This window comes from Ictalurus furcatus, chromosome 4 (genome assembly GCF_023375685.1).
Source record: "Ictalurus furcatus strain D&B chromosome 4, Billie_1.0, whole genome shotgun sequence".
Taxonomy (NCBI): Eukaryota; Metazoa; Chordata; class Actinopteri; order Siluriformes; family Ictaluridae; genus Ictalurus; species Ictalurus furcatus.
The window spans coordinates 34,802,605-34,824,875 of record NC_071258.1 but is presented as its reverse complement, the minus strand read 5'-3'; the positions used below and the strand labels follow the sequence as shown (position 1 = coordinate 34,824,875).

General features: G+C 40.7%; 1 protein-coding gene across 2 annotated transcripts in view; it reads right to left on the bottom strand.

Moving 5' to 3' along the window:
* The window catches only part of atosa (atos homolog A), a 41,378-nt gene continuing 19,107 nt past the window's right edge, over window positions 1-22,271 (bottom strand). For both annotated transcript variants that reach the window (XM_053623748.1, XM_053623749.1), the window contains exons 2-12: window positions 11,188-11,372; window positions 10,902-11,095; window positions 10,302-10,427; window positions 8,472-10,056; window positions 6,867-6,992; window positions 4,658-4,746; window positions 3,478-3,574; window positions 3,107-3,265; window positions 1,896-1,964; window positions 1,359-1,558; window positions 1-1,272 (exon numbers count right to left, since the gene is read on the bottom strand). In XM_053623748.1, the coding sequence (XP_053479723.1) occupies window positions 1,119-1,272; window positions 1,359-1,558; window positions 1,896-1,964; window positions 3,107-3,265; window positions 3,478-3,574; window positions 4,658-4,746; window positions 6,867-6,992; window positions 8,472-10,056; window positions 10,302-10,427; window positions 10,902-11,095; window positions 11,188-11,372 (2,984 nt within the window). In that variant the 3' untranslated portion in view covers window positions 1-1,118. The remainder of the gene's footprint in view (window positions 1,273-1,358; window positions 1,559-1,895; window positions 1,965-3,106; window positions 3,266-3,477; window positions 3,575-4,657; window positions 4,747-6,866; window positions 6,993-8,471; window positions 10,057-10,301; window positions 10,428-10,901; window positions 11,096-11,187; window positions 11,373-22,271) is intronic.

The following is a 22,271-nucleotide window of genomic DNA, read 5'->3' as shown; positions in this document are numbered from 1 at the left end:
TCACTCTTCTTCATAGATATATATATATATATATATATAGATATATTTCTTTTATTTCAGTTCTGAATATTAGTCAAAAATACATGGTATGATTGAAACATATTGCACTACATCATAATGCTGAGCACGACAGGAGTCACATGTGCAGTAAATGAAATATCATTTTAAATATTAAATAACTGACAAAGTAAATATGTAAACACTACGCTAGTTAAGATATTCTTTTTCTCTATTGCAACACTTCCGATTAAAGTGGTTCGGTACAAAATAAAACAAAAGGGAAATAAAAGAGAAATAGTAGAATATGACTAATTTCCTTTTCCAGTTGTGGTGGAGGAACACAGTGCTCTATCCAAACTCTTTACTCTGTTCATCTGCTTCTTCTTGGTTTTTTTCTTTTCTTTTTTTACTGTCGTTTAAAAAAAAAAAAAATGGTCCATATCGTTTTAGTTTTTTCTTCTTTTAAACTTCGGTATGTTTTTTTTTTCCCCCCACAAACAGCACCGAAGCTCCGGGACGAGCTTCAAAACTGTGTCAGATACACAAAGTCCCCACTGAAGCACAGAGGATAGATAGAGATAGAGAGAGAGAGAGAGAGAGAGAGAGAGAGAGAGAGAGAGAGAGAGAGAACAAGAAAGAAAATGAGAGACAGACAGACAGAGAAAGAAAGACAAGAGAGAGACAGAGATATAACCACATATAGAGAGAGAAAGAGAGAGACAGACAGACAGAGAAAGAAAGAATGAGAGAGAGAGAGAATGAAAGAGAAAGAGATGGGGCGGGGCAGGGCGGGGCAAGAAAATGGAAGGCATAAAATATAAAACAATGATGGAAAAAGAAGAACAAAAACAGCCAAAAATGAGAGACAAAGAAATAAAAGGAAGAAGACAAATAAGCTAAAAAAGAAATAATTGAGATAAAAGAAAAAAAGAGGAAAACAGACACAAAGAGAACTAAAGAGACAAAAAAAAAAAAGAGAGAAACTGAGGGATGTAGAAAGAGAAAGAGTGAGAAGAATACGAATAAACTGTGTGTGTGTGTGTGTGTGTGTGAGATCAGACTTGAGTAAGGCCCCTGTGCTGCAGTGGGAACACATCATTAGACAGAACGTGATCTGATCAGCATCTCGGGGAGAAAGGAGGATCGGCTGGAGACTCGGTGAAGGATTTGAGCTCGTAGGCAGCACCACTGTCCACTTCCATGGATTTGCGTGAGAACAGAAGCCGGATGTCTCGATGGAGGTAGATCTTTCCAGATTTGGAGCTCTGGAACCTGACGGAGAGAGATGTGGGAGGATCAGCGATAACAATATCACACAGACGACTAGCAGTACATCGAAACGGTACAGGTGAGCTCACCTCAGGTGTATGAGGTAGCGCAGGGTCCGCCCCTGGCCAGGGGGGAGGGGCTTCCTGTGGTTTAGTCCGTTTGATTCGCGTTTGACGGGGACGGAGAAAGTCCTCTGCCTCAGGAATGTCTGATGGCCGGCTGGCATTTCTCTCAGATCGTACATCACCACGAACATCTTCACCACCGTCTTATTGGGGTTAAATAAGGTCTGAAACATCATACACGACATCATAATCACGTCTTGAATTAATAAAATGTTAACATTATGTTATACCATTCCACAAAAAAATATTATAAACATTAATATCAGTGCAAGAAATAGTCCAGCGTAAAGAGCATGCCATTCCGGTATTCCACCACTAGATGGTGGTGTTTAGTGTTTAAAGAGGAGGAACACGGCTTCACTCTGTTCTGGAGGGTTTCCTGCTCAGACTCGCCCGTTTCCCCGCATGACGAGTGTATTAATGAGCTGAGGAGTGGAGTCAAGGTGTGTTAGAGCAGGAAACATGCTCATCTCTAGATTACGGATGCATTAGCACTCCTACCACTTGAATAGTTCCTGATGGAGGCACTCGATAGCCCCTTTTGCCCAGAGACTCCAGGTTTATGACCCCCTGCAGGACGAGGACGCAAGAAACAAACAAACAAACAAACAAACAAAGTCTCTTAGTACAGAGCTTTTAGAAAATATCCGAAATGCAAAGAATGAAGTACATACAGTACGTAGTGTGTAAGAATACTCATTGAAAATACTCACTTCTAACCACTGATTGGTTCTGAAATGACAGCAGATTACCCACACCATTTATTTTAACAGGAGTTTAACAGTTATTAGTTAAATGTAGAAAAATATGTATTTTATGTTAACACTCCCATTATATATTAAAAGTTAATATATACACACATACATAGAAGAAGAAAAAAAAAACAGGTAAAAGTATATGCACTGATTCAGCTATTACAACTATAAAATGTTTAATTTTACCATGTTTATTTTTTTGTATACTGAATATAGATACAATACAGATCTTAATCAGATATGTCGATTTTCTCCAGGATGGATGTTTATTTTTTTTAATCAATAAAATTATGAACAATATTTGAAATGAGGTTTATATCACACGGCTTCATTAAGGCATACGCTTAAGTAACTGTTGAAGCACGGTATAAAAATAAATAAATAAATAAAATAACGGTCTGCGCTGGATCAAGTGCTATTCTATTCCCTGCGCTGCTGAATAATGAGTGTGGAAGCCATTTTGTTCAATTAAACCAGAGATTAATGCGATCCTTACAACTAGGACAATTAGAATTATTCCAACATTCGCCATCTTCTCATTCTCATATCATCGTATTAGTCTTGTAAAATTGACATCAATGGGAAAAAAACCTCTTCTTTAATCCGTATTTTCTATACGTGATTAGTTGTGTGTGTAAAGGTGGCGGGGTAGACGCTACTGAAAAACCCCGTCTCATGTTATTCTAGAAAAACCTTACAACCTCAGAGGCGTGAACTACACAAAGCATATTTGAATCATCTGAATGTGGAGCTAAAAATGAAATCCATTTAATCAGGTGCGTAACTCGACTCTGAATACACAGAACTTTCCACATGCAAGCTGAATACGGGTCAGCGGTCCTCTAAAACATACAGGATACTGGGCAGTGTTACACATGTTCACGGTGTGTGTGAGAGAGCGTGTGAGAGAGTGTGTGTGTGTGTGTGTGTGAGGGAGTGTATGTGTGTGCTCATTACCATGTAGGGAGACGGAGCGTTATCGTCCGACACGCTGTAGAACGACACGTCTACCGGGAAGGTCATGTGACTCGGGCAGAACGAACCACTGGCACCGACTTCGGCCGTGAAACCCTCGACATTACCGAGCGGCTCCAAGCGGTAGTTTAGGACACACTCCTACACACACACACACACACACACACACACACACACACACATTTATATCAATAATACTCACAGTAGTGAGTACTACTCAACAGTGAGTCAGTGTGTGTGTCACAGCATGACTCAGTAACAGCGTGTGTGTGTGTGTGTGTGTGTGTCTGACTGAATGATTCAGGGCCCACACCAACATGCTGCTGTGCGACTCCGTGTGTGTGTGCGTGTACCTCAAAGTTTCCCAGAAGGCTGAGACTGGCAGGAGGGGCGCTGGCACTCAGGAGCTGCTGAGGTTCCTCTGAGTCTTCATATCTCTTCAAACACACTCTATACACACACACACACACACACACACACACGTTACATAAACAAGTGGAGTTAGCTTACTCTGCTCGAGTAGGACACACTAAGCTACACTACAGAAGTCCTCAGTAAACAGTGTGTTTGGTAACACACAGCAGATGGAGCTGATATTCAACACCGGGGCTGTAATGAGTGCATATGGAGCGCAGCTTTCCTCCTGCAACACACTGAATTACACATAACCCTATCAAGAAACACTAAATAAAAACACAAGACTAAATATTGAAAAAAAAAAGGTAGAAAACCGTGTCTACTGATAAAGACGAGACACGAAAAAAAGAGCAAAACCGTTTAGTTTTTTAAATAAATAATGTTCTAGACCAGTATGGGTTTTCACTTAAACTCTTTTATATAAACAAATAAAACTCTGAATGACAAAACTCACAATCGAAAACAAACCTAAACATGACTTTTACAGGAGTCGCGGTGGGGAAAAAAAACAGTGTTAATCTTTTATTTATTTATTTACTCATTCATTTAGTTATTTTTCAAATTAACCATTCTGGAAGTTAATAAAGGACTCCGTTAGAGATACAAAGAAAAAAGGAAGAAAAAAAGACACGAAAAATAAAAAGACATAAGCAGAAAAGAAAGGGGGGAAAACAATGACACACTTGCTCATCGTATCTTTGATACGGAACATTATTATTATGGGATGGGAGACAAAGAATGGCGCACAAACTAAAGAGAAAAAAAAAATAAGCATGAGAGAATATTTTCACTCATATATATATATATATATATATATATATAAGTTTATGTATGCCTAAAGCTATGGAAAATACTGCTTTCTGATTGGCTGGTGGAAATCTGAACTAAACTGAGCCGCTATTTTTATATATATATATATATATATATATATATATATATATAAATAAATTTATGAGAAACGAAACCTCACACAAAGCATTCATGACGTTTTGTTGGACAGCAGCTGTGGGTTGGGATCCAACGCAACATTCTAAGTTATAAAAATGTAATCAAGCAGCACGTATCAGTAAAACACCCGCACGTGTAAACCCTCAACACGTGTCTCTGAGCTCGTACCTCTTACTGGAGGCCCACGGTGCTCCTTTACACTGAATCAGAGACGTGTCCAAGTCAAAATATCCCGTCTGACTTCTCCTCTGAGGGACCTGAACGAGGGAGGAGAGAAACAACAAACTCAGCTCCTCATTACTGAAACAGCAACGCGTTTACGTCTGCGTATGTTCCAGGCACGAGGGAAGTCCTACTGCACTCTTAGTGAAAAGTCTATACACACACACACACACACACACACACACACTCATACTCACACACACACGCACTCACACACTCACCATATATACGCTAAGTGTAGTGCATGTAGCCTGCCCCGTCTCATTTTAACAGGCGTGTAAAGACGCACCCGTGGGCATGGCCTCCTTACATCATTTGTACATGTTGATGTGTATAGTTAATTTTTTTTATGTAATTGTTACGTCCCTGAGAATATTTTTGGCTTTCGTGGGTGTCTTTGTTTCTCACTCTGTCTCTACTATGTATTTAGGATTTCTCAGAATCACCCCAAATCCGACTGGCAGACTGGGAATGATATCGCGTGTGAAGAATATAAAACGGCAGCATGTTTGAATGCATCACGTCAGTCGCGCTAACTTGGAATTTGTATATTCCCCGCTTTACGCTAGCGTCGTTCTTTGTCGGTTCTTCGTCAGCTCCTCGCTCATATTCGAATCATTTGTGTAATATGGATTTCCGTTAGCTTCGTAACGTGTATAAACTCTACACTCAGCTATACGGTACATACGTCAACAGTTTATATCAGCGTCACAGTGCGTACAGTTACAGATTGTGGATAATTTACCCTTTTGTAGCTGTCTGGACACTGAAGAGGGGTGCCATTTCTTTTTCCTCTTGTTTTTAGCTTTGGAAGGATGAACAGGAAGCTACGGGACTTTTCTTGTGTGTTTGGAATAGGGATGAAAATGCTAGCTAGCGATATTGAAAGGGTGAAATTTGCAGTCGTACAGAAACTAAACCGAACGAAAGCGGCGATTCGAGACACGACGTCGTCGGATCGGGCCGAGGAATTGACGTCAGCCAATCGTTTGCTTTCGTTCCTTCACCTAATTTGCATATAACGGGAATTGAATGAGTGTGAGTTGTTTGGTGGCTCGCTAGCGTGAACACAAGGTGAACATCACGCATGTGTTACGCTTGGACCGAACTACGCACTGCCGAGATCACACACTTCTGAAACTAACTCGATAAACAGGAGTTTATCTCAGAGAGATGAACTCCTTACAGACACGGATCATCAGTAGTGCGCTCAGACGAGTGAGTGACGCTGTGATGATAACAACAACAACAACACAGGGCTGTGTGTGTGTAAGAAGAGCAGACGCAGCCCTGAGGAGGAGGAAGTGGGTTAATTCAGCCCATAATACTCCACCAAGGCGCTACCGGCAACAGGAAACAGTGTGTGTGCGAATCTGGACGGCGTTAGAGACACAGGAACTGAGTCAGAGACTGCAGGGTCACATGACACGCACACGCACACTTGTGTATAACTATAACTTTGCAACACACTGGAGCAATATTTAACCACTGAAGGAAATGAGGCTTTGACTCAATTTTTTATTATTTTTTTTCATTAAATGTTTAAAAAAAAATCATTAAATTGAGATTTTTTTTAAAATTTAAATAAACACATTTAAACATATATACCTTGGGAAAATTATAATAGAAACTGCATTATATTTATATTATTCGTTGATATAATTATCTGTTGATGTAAGATCTCTGTTTTTTTATTTTATTTATATCCATGTTATATTAAATATATTAAATATAATATCAGTGCATAAATATTTTTATGGACATAAAAAAAATCTAAAATATATTTCTACATGAAATATACACTTTTTTCCCGACAGTTTAAAAAAAAATTAAGAACAAATAAATTTTTCTTGTTTTTTTTTATTAAAACAAACAACCCCAATCTAAACACCGCCCTAACACCGTCTTTATAAACTCACTTTAAATAACATCATTAATCACGGTAATCCTTATAACGAAGATTTAATCCAAGGAAAAAATCCACTCCCAGATGATGTTCTAGTACTGGATACAGTTGTACAGATGATGTTCTAGTATTGGATGTAGAAACAGAACCTCGTCAGTGTAAACGTGTCTCGGCTGACGGAAGTGGAACGTTTACGCGTATTTGTGATTTTGAGCTAATCTACCCCTTTACCCCGAGAACAGTTCTCACCGGGCTGGAGAGCAGGGGCAGGCCGGTGCAGGGGTGGAACGCTCTCGTGGCCGTACCGTCGATGGAGTGTCTGTTCTGCTTCTTCCAGTTACTACTGCATGGCTTCAGTGAGGAGGCGGGGCTTCGCTGGTACACAGAATGAGCAGAGTTAGCTTTAGCATTGCGCTGCGAGTCTACAAACGCTGAGCAAAGAGCATTTTACAGGCGTAATTATTTCATATAGAACTATTCAGGCATGATATCCAAGCCAACTATTAATGCTATAGTTACTAATAATCAATAAAAACGAACGAAACGGCAGAGATCAAGCCATTAGCTTCTATCGTTCTTCGCTAAGTGAGCATTTGCGGTACTCTTTTCACCTCACACTCAGGTGAATGAAGTCGAATGTTCAGCCTCGGGTTCTAATAAGTTATTAACGTACTCTCGTCACAGTCAGCATCGCAGCTGAAATGATCCTTCCTTGAAACTCTGTACAAATTCATATCAGCTTGCTAACATGCTAAATAGCTAGCAAAGAATTGTGTAAGGGGACGTTTATTATTTTTTCTGTCCGTCAACTACAACGAAGTAGCTGAAATTATTTTTTTGGCGAATTTGTCGATCCTTAATTAATCCTCAATGGTCTTAATGCTTAAAGGAAATGAATTATTTAATTAATTAGCTTGTAACTAGCTAGCCGGATAAGTAGCTAGCAGAGCTAAGCGATGAAATGATCTCAGCTTTCGCTTACAAATAAAGTTGTTGACAATATAGAAGTGAATGTTGTGACTTGTTTTAAAAAACATGTTGGAAATATTCATCTATTGTTTATTTTGGTTTATAAACCCTGCTGAAAATAAAAACAACAGAAACCCTCATAAAACTAAAAAAAAAAAAAAAATTTAATGGTTATAATGGGAATTGTATTAGTTTTAATGGAAGCTGTAATGGTCTCTGAGGGTCTCTACTGGTAATTTGTTGCCTTCTATTGGTGGCATGTTATGTCTAATGGATACCATTAAGGACCGGTAATGGTAATGGTTTATTAGTTAGCTGATGATTTGTAATGGTATTTGTAGTGGAAACCATTAGAATTTCTGTGATAATGGATGGTAATGGTTTTACTTGTCAGCTGATGGTTTGTAATGGTATTTGTAGTGGAAACCATTAGAATTTCTGTGATGGTTTCCATTGTTTTGTTTATTATTATTTTTTTTTAGCAGGGAAAGAGCTTGGCACAAATTAGTTTTCTTCAAACTCCACTTGCCATCTATGCTACTTAAAGCAACGCTATAAAAAAAAAAGAAATTGTGTAATGAGATTTTGTATTTTTTGGGTGCTAGCTAAAATAATATATATTATTATTATTATTATTATTATTATTATATAGTTTCCTTCAAACTGCACAATTGTTATTTGGGTCGATTGCTAGTTAGCTCGTAACTATTCAGCCTTATGAGTAGTTAGTAGAGTAAAGCAGTGACATTGTGAACGTATGTATATGTAACATATACGAATAAAAGTAGACATAAAACCTCGGGACTCCAAGAGGGCATTTCTTCAAGGGAAATTAAATACCGTGATCAAAACATGTTAAGAAGGTAGCACCAGAGGAACACTCACCAACGTGGTGGGCGTGGTGTTGTTCAGAGTCCAGTCTGGGCTCGGGGAGTGCTGGGTATTAAGGCTGGTGGGTGTGCTGGAGAGGGAGGACCAGGGATCTTGGTCCTCATCCTGACCAGGCACGGTGGACTCTGGTTGGAGCTGTGTTTCTACTCTTCTGCCCTGGTTTTCCTTCCCAAAGTGGAGGTCCTGAAGGTCCTGAAGGTGGTTGAGATCGTCGACTCCTGCCACTCCATTCAGACTGTGGGAGCTTTTAGGGCTATTGAGTGAAGAAGTCCAGGGATCGTTTTTGGCACCGTATGCATGGCTGGTTTGTGTAAGTGGCTGAGGTTTAGTGATACTGGGTTCTTTGTTCGGGGGTCCAGACCGGGCCTGGTTTTCAGACAAGGCCCGTCTCTCAAGTGTCTCCGTGTGAACTCGAAGGTTTGAGCTGGTTTCGCCATTGGCTATGTTTATAGTTCCATTAGCATGGCTAGCATGACTGTTGGTTCTAAGCTGGTGGTTCTGGTTTTGTGTCTGGCTTTGATTCTGATTCTGTCTATGGCTCTGGGTCTGGTTTTGGTTCTGCGAGGATGTGGTTGTCGATGACTCGCGGCATTGTTTGTATTTGGCGTGCAGGAGCTCTTGCGACAGCTGAAGACGCTCCTGAATCAAACGCGAGATGTCCTGGACAGCTTCGACGATCATAGAACCTTCTTTCGAATCAGGCGACAGCAGAAGCCGCCTACAGGACGTGGGTCTGGGTGAAGTCCTGGACTCATCCGCTTCGCCTCGGTCCACTCGAGACCGGCTCCTGGGGCTCAGCGGAGTTTGAAAGAAAGAAGTCTGGCTCCACTCTCCGTTCCTTGACCCACTTCTGTCGTTCGTCTGGAGACTGGGAGGATCTTTGGTCTTCTTAAATGGCCCTTCATCCCCTGGAGATGTGAAGAGAGCGTCGGGAAGAAGATGAGGTGATGTCGGGTCGCAGAAATTCAGCCTCTGGGCGATGCGAGCGATTACTTCCTGCCTCTCCTGGAGCAGCGAACCAATCAAGGGGTTCGTTTCAACTGAGGAAGAGCGAGGACTCGGGCTGGGGTTTGAAAACAAGGGATTTGAGAGCGATTTGAAATCGCGCGTCGGAGATGAAGACGGTGAAGGCAATTCCACACTCGTCGTCTTTCCTGAGCTATCCAAGACGCCGTTGGTTCTGGAGAACAGTAGCTTTGCGGCTTTGCCAGGTAGGATGGGCGATTCGGGGCATTTACGCTGGTTCAGGGGGCTGGTTCGATCATGAGAGGGTAACGGGGAGCGTCTGCATAAAAGAGGTGAACTCTGGAGTCTGAAGGGGTTCGGAGGGTCACTGACGGTTTGACCCCGGCTGTATGCACCCGCTAACGGCCCCTTCGCAGGGTCGTGGGTACGTTTGCCGAGGAACGAGAGGTCGGAGTGGATGCTGCACTTCAACACGGGGTATTTGGGCTGGCGGGGCAACGACTGAACCCGCACCTTCAGCGCTACGCTGTGGGACACGTTGGGCACTGGAAAGGCGTGCTCCGAGGGCGACTGGGAGAAATTCCATATCAGCTCTTCATCGGCTGCACTTATTCTGGGAAAGTAAAGGAAACGCAGACTTTTGATTGTACCTGGATTAAAACTGAAAGGATCATAAGGACCATTTACCGCATGGACGCCATTAGTGACGCCAACCTCAGTCAACAACGTACTGTTTAGTCAGTTCACAAAACAAATGGCACCAAATTAACACATAATCTGATGTACAAACACGTAAGTGCGTAGGGACACACACACACACACACACACACACACACACACATATGCAGAGTGTGTTACCTATAGAGGATGTTTCTGGGCACGATGCCATGAGAGGCGCTGAGCCAGGCACTCAGCTGAGAGAAAAACACATAGGAACGTACAGCCAAGAGCAGAGTCTTCTCCTCGATAAACCGATCCCCACTCCTGAACAAGATACACAGAAACCATTAGATTAGATTAGATATACAGTACACACTATTTTCCTCCTTGTTTCTGTGTTTTTAAATCTTAAATGTGTGTCATGTTCAATGGAAATGACTCGCGCCGAGCAAACACGGTGGAAATAACAAGAATGACCCATAGGAAGTGAACACAAGGGTGAAGAAACAACTGATAACACAACAGAAGCAATAAGAATGACCCATGGTAAATGAACACGGGTTAAATAAACAAAAATGACCCGTGAGAACTGTTAAGCAAGGGGTAAGTGATGTACATGACCCATGCCAATGGATGAGCAAGGGGTAAGTGATAGGATAAGCTAGGGGTAAGCCAATCACATGGATAAAGATGCTAAAATGACCCAAATCCATCAATTATATTTATTGCTTTCTCTCCTCATGTAATAATAATAATAATAATAATAATAATAATGTGATGGTAAAGTGTATATCTTACTGTCTCGGAACAGGCTGTAGTGTCCATCTCTCCAGCAGCAGAGCGTCCTGTTTAATCGCCGGGTCATTCAGGTCCGTCGCCAGACCCTCGTCGCTGTAGCAACAGTCAGGCAGCAGCATCACTTCGATCATGATAGGGATGTGATTTCGCCATAGCAACATGACCTCTGACCTCGTCCTCCTCGCCTGGCGACACTGTCGACGCCCAACAAACAACCACAAAATCTTTAAAGCTTCCTCAGAGAACAATCCGTATCTGTGGTACGGTTAAACTTCACGCTCTTCACCTGAGGCAGTTTGTCGCTGCATTCGTGTTTGGTGAGGACCGGTCCACCCGACTGCGCGGGGGGGCAGTGCAGGCCCTCGGTTCGACCCTTCACGGAACATTCCGGCGTCCGGCCCTCTGTGATCAGGAGTGTGAGGGACACCAGGAACTCCTCGGCGTCATACTCAAAAAACTCCTCCGCCGCTTCTGGAAACAAAGAGACACACACACAAACATTAGGTTTCAGTCCAAAGAAATGTTCTGAAGAGGTGCAACAAGATGACATCATCATCATCATCATCTCTCACTCACACACACACACACACATCATCTGATACATCCAAACACACACACACACACACACATCATCTGACACATCCAAACACACACACTCACATCATCTGACACATCCAAACACACACACACACACACACACACACACACACACACACACACACACAGTCTGTTTCCATCATAACATTACATAATATTATCTTCAATATGAGGCAGGGTTTTATTCATTTGTTTATTTGATTAATAATATTGTTGATCTCAGATTTGAACAACAGAGTAAAACAATCACAAACGTTGAATTTAGACTCTGGTTCTATCGCACTTCTTCTGCTTTCCATAACAGTTACAGTTCAAATCAAGAACTGTACCAGGAACTGTGACTGGCCTTCATGAGAATTCCTCTTTTTTTATTTTTTTTTTATCAAAAACTTCCTGAATCCTTTATTTCCTCGACTGGTTGTTGAACTCTTTATTTCATTTTAAGTTTCGAGAACTCTTTAGAAGATTCCTGTAACTCTTCATTTCCTGAAAAGGTTTTCAGAACTCTTTATTTCATCACGTTTCTGGAAGCCAAAACTTTCCACAATTCATTTCCAGCTCTCTATTTAATCAAAAAGGTTCCAGAACTATTTATTCATCAAAATGTTTCCAGTATTATTTACTTCCTTGAAAGGTTCCAGAACTCTTTACTTCATTAAAAAGGTTCCAGAACTGTTCACTTCCCTGAAAGGTTCCAGAACTCTATTTCATCAAAAAGGTTCCAAAAAATTTAGTCAAAAAGGTTCCTAAACTCTTTACTTCCTTGAAAGCTTTTGCTTCAAAAGTTACACAACTCCTTATTTCCACAAAGGGTTTCTGAACTCTTAATTTCCTCAAAACCCGGAGCTCTTTATTTCATTTGGAGATTCAGGAACTAATTTAAAACAGGTTTAGCGAGTGTTAGAAAATAACTCGAAACTGCACATCTACAGTACACACTTCACTCAGTCACTGTCTGAGAATGTACTGCTTTTCTCTCTCTCTCTCTCTCTCTCTCTCTCTCTCTCACACACTCACACACACACACACACACACACACACACACACACCCCAGCTGATTTCACAGTTCCAGTGAAGCCAACATCTTGCCATCTGTGTGACAGAGAGAACATGCCTGCAGGCCTCCAGCTGTTTCGGTGCTCGTACTCGGTCAATGTGGGAGGAAAATGTGTGGAATGTGGTAAAGTAGGACAGATCACTGACACTGAAACAGCTCGCTCTCTCACACACACTCTCAGATGGAATAGAGAGAGAGAGAGAGAGAATAAAGAGAGGAATAGAGAGAGAGAGGGAATATAGAGAGGGAATACAGAGAGGGAATAGAGAGAGATAGAACAGAGACAGGGAATAGAGCGAGGGAATAGAGAGAGAGAGGGAATAGAGAGAGAATAGAGAGAGAGAATAGAGAGATGGAATAGAGAGAGTATATATAGAGAGAGAATATAGTGAGAGAATCAAGAGAAAGAATAGAAAGAGGGAATATAGAGAGAATAGAGAGAGAGAGAATATAGAGAGATAGAATAAAGAGAGGGAATAAAGAGAGAATAAAGAGAGAGAGAATAAAGAGAGGGATGGTGACAGAACGAGTGTTTATAGCTGCTATAGTGTAAGCGAGAACAGGAACTAACCTGCTTCACAGAGAACGTATGCTGTGTCGTTCTTTAATCGATTATAGTAATATAATAATATAATCTGTAATCGATGACAAACTGCTGTTGGAGGAATGCGATCAGCTTCAGGGTGGCAGTGACTCCGCCTCTTCACCCCGCCCCGCTGTTGATTACTTTACTAGAACCGCACACCCTCTATTTATTCCTTTATTCCTCACACCACACGAGTCATTTTATATTTCACTCAGATTTCCCATGTCGCTTCTCCACGTTTTCTTCTGTAGACTCGCCTCGACACGCGTCAGACGTGTGCACGAATCAGCGCTTTCCTGGATCTGATTAAACCGAGAAACAAACCGAGATCGTGATTTTTAATACGATGATTAAAAACGTTTATTTATATTTTCCTTTTAAGGCTTTATAGAACGTGTGTCATCGGCAGATGGAGTTATAGTCATCATGATTAAGTTCATCTCTTTGAGAGACCATCAGGGACTGACAATGTGTGTGTGTGTGTGTGTGTGTGTGTGTGTGTGTATATAAAATTGTGATAAATTATGTCATAAAATGCTTTTCTCAGATATCATGATCAACGTGATATTAGTTTATAATTTTTTTCCCCCATTTAAAAAAAATAATTACAAACAGACATTACTGTACTGTCTGTTTCTGATACATATCTAAGAAACCTCTGAGTATTGTGATAATACACACATGTATGTATGTATGTATGTATTTATTTATTTACACGTTCCACAACGTGGCCTGTCTCGGAGCGGCGTGTCCCAGAGCGAGGTCACGACCCGACCTCGTCACACACTGGATTTTTATTTGGAACCGGACGGACTGGACCTGAGGTGCAGTGCGATTTAGGCTGGAATGCAGCCGTGATATGTTTTCAGACATCACCACAACACGAGATTACAATTAAAACTGGCTTTAGACTAAAATAGCACGATGTTAAAATGATCTAACTGCATGTTATACTGGTTACACCAGATCTTCTTCGTTACACTAAACAGCGTCATCATGTTGTGTAACGAAAACCCAGGTGTCTATTTCGTGGCATTACCATCCATCCATCCATCCATCCATCCATCTTCTATACCGCTTACTCCTTCTCAGGGTCATGGGGGAACCTGGAGTCTATTCCAGGGAGCATGGGGCACAAGGCGGGGTACACCCTGGACAGGGTGCCAGTCCATCGCAGGACACAATCACATACACACTCACACACCCATTCATACACTATGGACACTTTAGACACGCCAATCAGACTACGATGCATGTCTTTGGACTGGGGGAGGAAACCGGGGTAACCGGAGGAAACCCCCGCAGCACGGGGAGAACATGCAAACTCCACACACACAGGGCTGCGGTGGGAATCAAACCCTCGACCCTGGAGGTGTGAGGCAAACGTGCTAACTACTAAGCATGTGGCATTACGATTACGCTAATATTACACGCTGTAATAAAATGAACCGGGTCTCACGTCAACGTTATGAAACCAACAGCACTCCTAACACAAGTGAAGTAACAAACAAACAAAATAATAATAATAATAATAATAATAATAATAATAATAATAACACAAATACATGATAAACAATCAATCCGTGATGTTTCAAAATGTGATACACAAGTGGACTTTTACTCCAACTGATGTACGCTCATCCTAAACTCATCCTAAATGCTAATCACTAATTAATAAACGAATGCACGGCCACGACGTGATGTTCCGTGGTGTTTTGACTCCTAACTACAGTGTGTGTATACCAGGATTTACTGAAACCACTGCTGCTTGTCTGATTTATATAGAATATCGATACTGGACAAGTTTACATGAACACTTTATTAATTACTGTATATAAAATATTTTTCCTTGAACAGAACGCTTATTTCGTGTTAGCTTCAGGCTTGTACTGTACACAATATGTTACAATTTCCATTCTTAACGCAAGGATTCGATATCTGCCAAAACGATACAGTCCTCTGATCGATACGTGACCAGCTTTGTTCAGAATCTAGAGTAGACCTGTTCACGATAATTCCTGAACGATGAGCAGGTTTTAAACTGTTGACACTTTGGCTTAAAAACACGAATGGCACGAGTAACGTCACACACACACACACGGATATCGTAACCAATTTCTACCAATATTACTAAACAGTTTCCGTGCTTTACATAAAGTGGATAAAATATACTATATATATATATATATATATATATATATAGTATATATAAAATAGTCACAATACAACATCAGAAGTGTTATTCTTTCTAAATGAAGCCCGAAGTGTTAAAAACGTTCACGTGCTTCATTTTAACCGGTTTATCTAATGTATTAAATATCTTCTTTTTTTATGTTTTAAAGATTCATGTTATAAAAGCATTCAACCTATTTTGGAGATGTTTTTGGCACTCCACCCCAGTGTCTCTCTCTCTCTCTCTCTCTCTCACACACACACACACACAGAGCTGGCACATATGAACGTGTCCACTTTTCCAGTTTCCACCACCCTGGTGTTAATTTTAGCCGCCGCCTGTCAGCTGGTCGTCACGGGGCATCCACGGTCGCTGCCTGACTAAAATAAACGTCCAGCAAAACCACAGAATTGCACGAAAGACTGTAACACACAACATTGTTAGCTAACGTGGCTAACAAGTAATAGATGCTTATAGCTAGCAGTTTAGCATCACAGACTTCCTTATGAGTGCAGGTCTTCAAGCAGAATTCATTTCAGGGTTGAGTTGGGGGCGTAGTCTAAATTTCATGGGCAGAGCTGTACATTAGAAGTGATTCAGACGAAGTAATAATGTATATTTTTTTATTTTTATTACAAACAAATTTTGCTGTTTCATGAAACCTAACAAGGTCACTGTGTGTTTTAACCCGTCAGTATTTGAAGTCCACACTAAAGCACAGGGGAACACACTCTGTCTACCATGAAAACAGGACAGTGTGTGTGTGTGTGTGTGTGTGTGTGTGTGTACTGACCTATTTTGTGTGTTTTTCTTTCTTTTTCTTTTTTTTTTAAAACAGCTGAGTCTTTTCCAGGAAAGAAAAACCAAACCGCACCACCAGGGGGCACTAGTGATCCCATACTTTACTGAACTATTAAAGCAAAGCTCCATTATGTGCATTATATATGAGACTTAAAGTACATACACATATGTACTTACGTATGCACATTACTTTATATGTATGAAGTATATATAATGAATGTATATATATATAAGGTATGAGATTTCTATATACTGTATTTTGCAAAGATGTGTGGATTTCATGTTAAATTGAATAAATTTTATGCTGTTATCTGTAAATTAACACACAACTCCATATCTGTTCAATTCTCAAAGCTCATTCCCATAACGAGACGCAAAATTCCGAAAATATCTGAATTCCCTGGGAAGAAAAGTGCATTTTGTTGCTATGGCCTAATGTCGAGACTTCTTCAAAGATCACATTTTATAATCGTATTTAAGAAATGTAAATGTGTCAGATATGTTGCTGTCATCTGGTTTTTACTTCTATGATTTCTTTTGTTCCTTTATCATCATTATAGTGCAGCCCTGAAACAAAGATATAACTGCAACCAAAAAAGCAACGTACAACAACGTAACTAATCCCCACACAGCACGGCTTCATTAGCTTTAAAAGTAGATAACATTTGTGTCAGAGACCGCACAGCTGACGAGCTTCACATTTCAGTACATTTATCTGATTTTTGAAGCAGATTCCTGATAACACACCCCTGTTCACCTGGTCTCCGTCAATATCAGACTTTATCCTGAGGCACAGTCAGCACTTTAAAAGGTCAGAGAGGTGAGTGGTATTTAACAAAGTGTACAGGACATCAGAGAGTCCGGTTTAAATCCAGAGTCTGTTATTTAACACCCTTTAAAGTCTCATTATGCTTTCACTTTTTTTGCCTTTAACATCTTAAAACAACTGACAACCTTAACCCTTAATATTTACCTCAGTACAATTAACCCCTATCCTCAAACCTTAAAAAAAAAACCTTAAACCTTAATATTTACCTCAGTACAATTAACCCCTATCCTCAAACCATGATTAAACAACCTTAATATTTACCTCAGTACACTTAACCCCTATCCTCAAACCCTAAATAAACAACCTTAACCCTTAATATTTACCACAGTACACTTAACCCCTATCCTCTAACCCTAAATAAACAACCTTAACCCTTAACATTTACCTCAGTACACTTAACCCCTATCCTCAAACCCTAAATAAACAACATTAAACCTTAACATTTACCTCAGTACAATTAACCCCTATCCTCTAACCATAAAAAACAACCTTAACCCTTAACATTTACCTCAGTACACTTAACCCCATCCTCGAACCCTAAATAAACAACCTTAACCCTTAATATTTACCTCAGTACACTTAACCTCTATCCTCTAACCCCTGACCTCTACCTCAGTAAAGCACCCCTAACCCAAATTTAACCTTAAATAAGGCATTTAAACAGAGACACACAGTTTCTCATAGCGTGTGCCATTAACAGCCTCCACTCTCCTCCTATACGGTCTCTTGTCTCTTGAGAGAAATGCTTAAACTTTGCTTTACTCTTGACATTTAAAACTTATTTTCACAAGAAGTGTCTAATAAACAAACTGTGAAACTATGAAACTAAAACAAACAGAAATAAACAGAAACAAATAGCTTTATCAGCTGTATCAGCTTTTCTCTGCGTCTTTGTTCACTCAGATCACGCGAGATTTCCGTCAGCTGTTCACTCTGAACCAGACTTTGGGTGCATGTGGCCTGACTCCGCCTCCTGTCCTACCTCACATGACTGACACTTGGTGTGAACTCTGCCGATTGGGCACAGCTGGTCTCTTAGCCCCGCCCCCTGGGCTAAAATAGCTTTACTGTGCTGTTTGCCTTTGTGCGGGGGAATGTTACAGACGTGTAGTGTACATCATTTGAATTAAATAAAAATAAAATCTAAATAATAAAAACAAAAACCCAGATACTTCACAGTAAGAGCTGGGGTTAGTGTTTGGGGTTCAGTGATTATGTGCACACAGGTGGAGATAATAATATAAAATATTCAACATTTTTTTTTGAAAGTAATAAAGTCTCAGTGTTTTATCGAGTGAAAACACGGAGCTTCTGTATTTACAAATAGATCACTGTTTTTTTTTACTTATTCGACTACACTAATACACAAGACACTAAGATGTCCTCACAAAGACAGAACAAGTGCGTGCGTGTGTGTGTGTGTGTGTGTGTGTGTGTGTGTGAGAGAGAGAGTATGTGTGTGTGTGTGTGTGTGTGCGCACTGTACTTTCTTTTGTATGCTCTTGCTGTCACTGTGAGCTGTGTGGGCGCTTTGTGCAAGAGGGAGTGTGTGTGTGTGTGTGTGTGTGTCTGTGTGACAAGACAGTCCTGCACATTCTTACAGGGAACTCCTCCCACAGAGAAAGAAAAATAGAGGAGGAGCTGTGTACTGAGGTGAAGAAGGAGAACAGAGAAAAACAGTAGGGGCAGGAATAATGAATTCACGTGAGAAACACACACACACACACACACACACACACACACACAAAGAGAGAGAGAGAGAGAGAGAGAGAGAGAGAGAGAGAGAACCGAGTGTACCTCTTCCTCCTCCTCCATGTCCCACTCATCTGGGTGAAAGGTAACAATTTCTGGGTGAGACGCACAATACACAAAAGCACAGCAGTTCGTGTTCTCTCTCTCTCTCTCTCTCTCTGTGTGTGTGTGTCTCTGTCTGTGTCTCTCGCCCACTCTCTCTCTCCTCCATGCTGTGTTCACCAAACAAATCCTGACAGATTAACCAGGCAAGAGACGCACAACAAAAGCTCATTTGCATCGAGCTGAAGGGAATCTCATGCTGACACACTCTCACGCTCTCTCCCTCCCTCTCACACACACACACAGAAAACATGTACAAACTCTATAATACATGCTGCATGGGTTACTTCATTGCAGTGTCAATCATGTTGACTGAAAAGAAATATCCCCTTATCCTTTCTTATCTCCTTCCACCTTTACCCTCATTGTCTTTCTTCCTTTCTCTGTTGTTCCTTTGCTACACCTCTCTGCTTTTCTTTAAAAAAAAAAAAAGGCAAAAAAAACCCAACAACAACAACAAAATAAACTGTATGGGTGAGTTCCTCCTGGAGAGCTCCTGCACACTTAAGTTTCTAGATCTACAAGCTCTTGCTCATGTCCCGGAGTCTCAAAGCTCCTGATTTGGTCCTGAAATTTCAAACTCCTGCTCCTGTTGCTAAACTCCTGCTCCAGTGTTGATGTCTATAAGGTCCTGCTCCTGTCCTCAAGTTTACAAGTTCCTACTCCTGGTGTTTCAACGCTCCTGTCCTGAAGTCTCAAAGCTGTTTCACATGATGTTTCAAAGTTCTGCTCCGGAATTTGCCATGTTCCTGCTCCTGTTTTGAGGTCTAAAAGCTTCTGCTCCCGTCCTCAAGTTGCTAAGATCCTGCTCCTCTCCAGAGGTCTACAAGTTACTTCTCCTCTCTTTCCAGAGGTCTACAAGTTACTTCTCCTCTCTTTCCAGAGGTCTACAAGTTACTTCTCCTCTCTTTCCAGAGGTCTACAAGTTACTTCTCCTCTCTTTCCTGAGGTCTACAAGTTACTTCTCCTCTCCGGAGGTCCACAAGTTACTTCTCCTCTTTCTCCTGAGGTCTACAAGTTAATTCTCCTCTTTCTCTTGAGGTCTACAAGTTACTTCTCCTCTCCGGAGGTCTACAAGTTCCTGTTCTTGTCATGAGGTCTACAAGGCCGTCCTCGTAGGCGTCACCCATTGTACTATGACCAGGGTCGGACAGTTCAGTATGTTTGATTGGGCATGAGGTCAGTAATTGGTTGTGGACGAACTCATAATTGAATTTTGATTAATTTTACTTCAGTGTCACTCAGTACTGACAAACCGAGTCAGAGTGGAACCCCAAATTCTCACCGGATGGGTCACGGTAATGGTGCGTAGCAACCATCTGTTTAATCCACACTCCACACACACACTCCTGGCACAACAAGAGACTTCAGTTTTAACCGAAAAACTAACACACAACCGTATTGTATAAAAATTTCACTGTGGTGATAACCTACAGTCACGATCATAATGTGCAACAAATATGTGCATAAGGGTTTAAAAGATGGTGTGTGTGTGTGTGTGTGTGTGTGTATGTTCACCTGAGTTCTCCATATATTCAATAGAAACCATAAACCTCCGACTATGTGATGTAAAAATAACTGCTGCTGTTGGCCAAAGGAGTGTCTGTTATTGCCAATGTTTTTCCTCCTAAATCCATCCTGAGGAGCTCCTCCTCGCTCTTAACCTCTGGACGTACATGTGTGTGTGTGTGTGTGTGTGTGTGTGTGTGTGTGTGTGTGTGTGTAAGTAAACCCAGCGCCAAGCACAATAGGCCATACTGTTCCTTTGGCTCAGGAGTAAGTTTGCAAATCACACCAGAACATTTTGTTTTGCTACTGTTCTTCAATCATTGTGTGTGTGTGTGTGTTGTTTTTTTAGAGTCCAGGTAAAATGCAAACTGAAAAATAAAAGTTAATGATCGGTGTGTGTTTGTGCTGATTTTATTATAGAATACATTATGCAATGCTCTGTGAGCCGTGTGTGTGTGTGTGTGTGTGTGTGTGTGTGTGTGATTGCACTCAGCCACATGCCGAACTAGCGCTGTAGCACAAAATTACAGGCAACTCCTACACAATAAAACTGCTCACTACAGGCAGTCGAAATAAATTTAAACAACGTGTGTGTCTAACACACACACACACACACACACACACACGTTACCGTAAGCATATACAAAATGCATAGTGTAGGTGCAGAACCTATAGACATGTGTGGTGGAGTGTGATAAGGCTTCTAAAGTCAATGTTGAACAACCACAAGCACCTCTGCATTTTCTTTTCTCTCTTGCTCGCACTCTCTCTCTCTCTCTCTCTCTCACTCACACACATACACACACAAGATTTTTCCATTAGTACGTCAATTAAACTGAACCAAAAACACACAAAAAAAGCAATTACTGCAGGTTATTATTGCATGCATGCTAGTCAGCTAACTATTGATGATTGAGCTAGCTAAATAGAAAATAAAAGGTATTATTTAAAATAAATAAATAAATCAACCAAAAATCTAAATAAACAGTATATTTCGACAAAAAGAGTTCAGTCCTTAACCCTTTCAGCTGTGAACTCAGTCTCACATTGCAAACATTAGTGCTAACTCTAAATTCGACTCACACTTAAACACACACGCTCACTTAAACATAAATAAACAGTGTGGACCATAATTGGGGTGTGTGTGTGTGTGTGTGTGTGTGTGTGTGTGTGTGTGTAAATAGTGGTGTAAAAATACTCAGACGAGATGATTGAGATCACTGAGGTGCTCGTTTGCCTTGTTTAGATCCAGCACACTGCACTGCTATTTAAATCCATGCTAACTGTTCTCAGTATGGTTAGCAGTCGATGCTAAGTGTAATTAAAGTGTAACCCGAGTCTTTTCTAAGCAATCTAACACCACATCTGAGGTAAATGTTGATATTTCCGACTGTCCTGTGTTATTTTTGCTGTCGCTGTGTTTATACTTTGGCTATATTTGATTTAAAAGAAGATTAAATAACAGTCTATGCTAGCTAGCTAAATGACAAGCCAGATTATGCTTTGTATCCATATTTCTCAGTTGCCTAGCAACAGTGCTCTCATGACTTTAATCACCTGAACAGCTCACTTAGCAGTGAAAATAATGACCATGTCAGATCATAGGTTTGTTTCTGTGTCATAGTCTTTTATCTGGTGAAAAAAGAAAAAAAAAAACCCAAACACAACATTTCTTTTTAAACCCACACTGTGTTTATGAGCTTGTGGAAAAATAAAATGACTTCATGTCCTACTGTTACTCAGATTATATATTTCATACATATTCAATTTTCAGGCCACGAAATCTTTTATCCAATCTTGTACCATAGCTTATGATAATGCAATATTTATTTAAAAAATAATTACATCTATAGCTGTAAAGGGTGTAAGGGGAGACGCATGAACCTTTGCAGTGACTCAGAATTTATTTTATCACGTCATCCTTGCTAGCTGGTTAGATTCTCAGCTTAGTTTCTCGGTTAAAA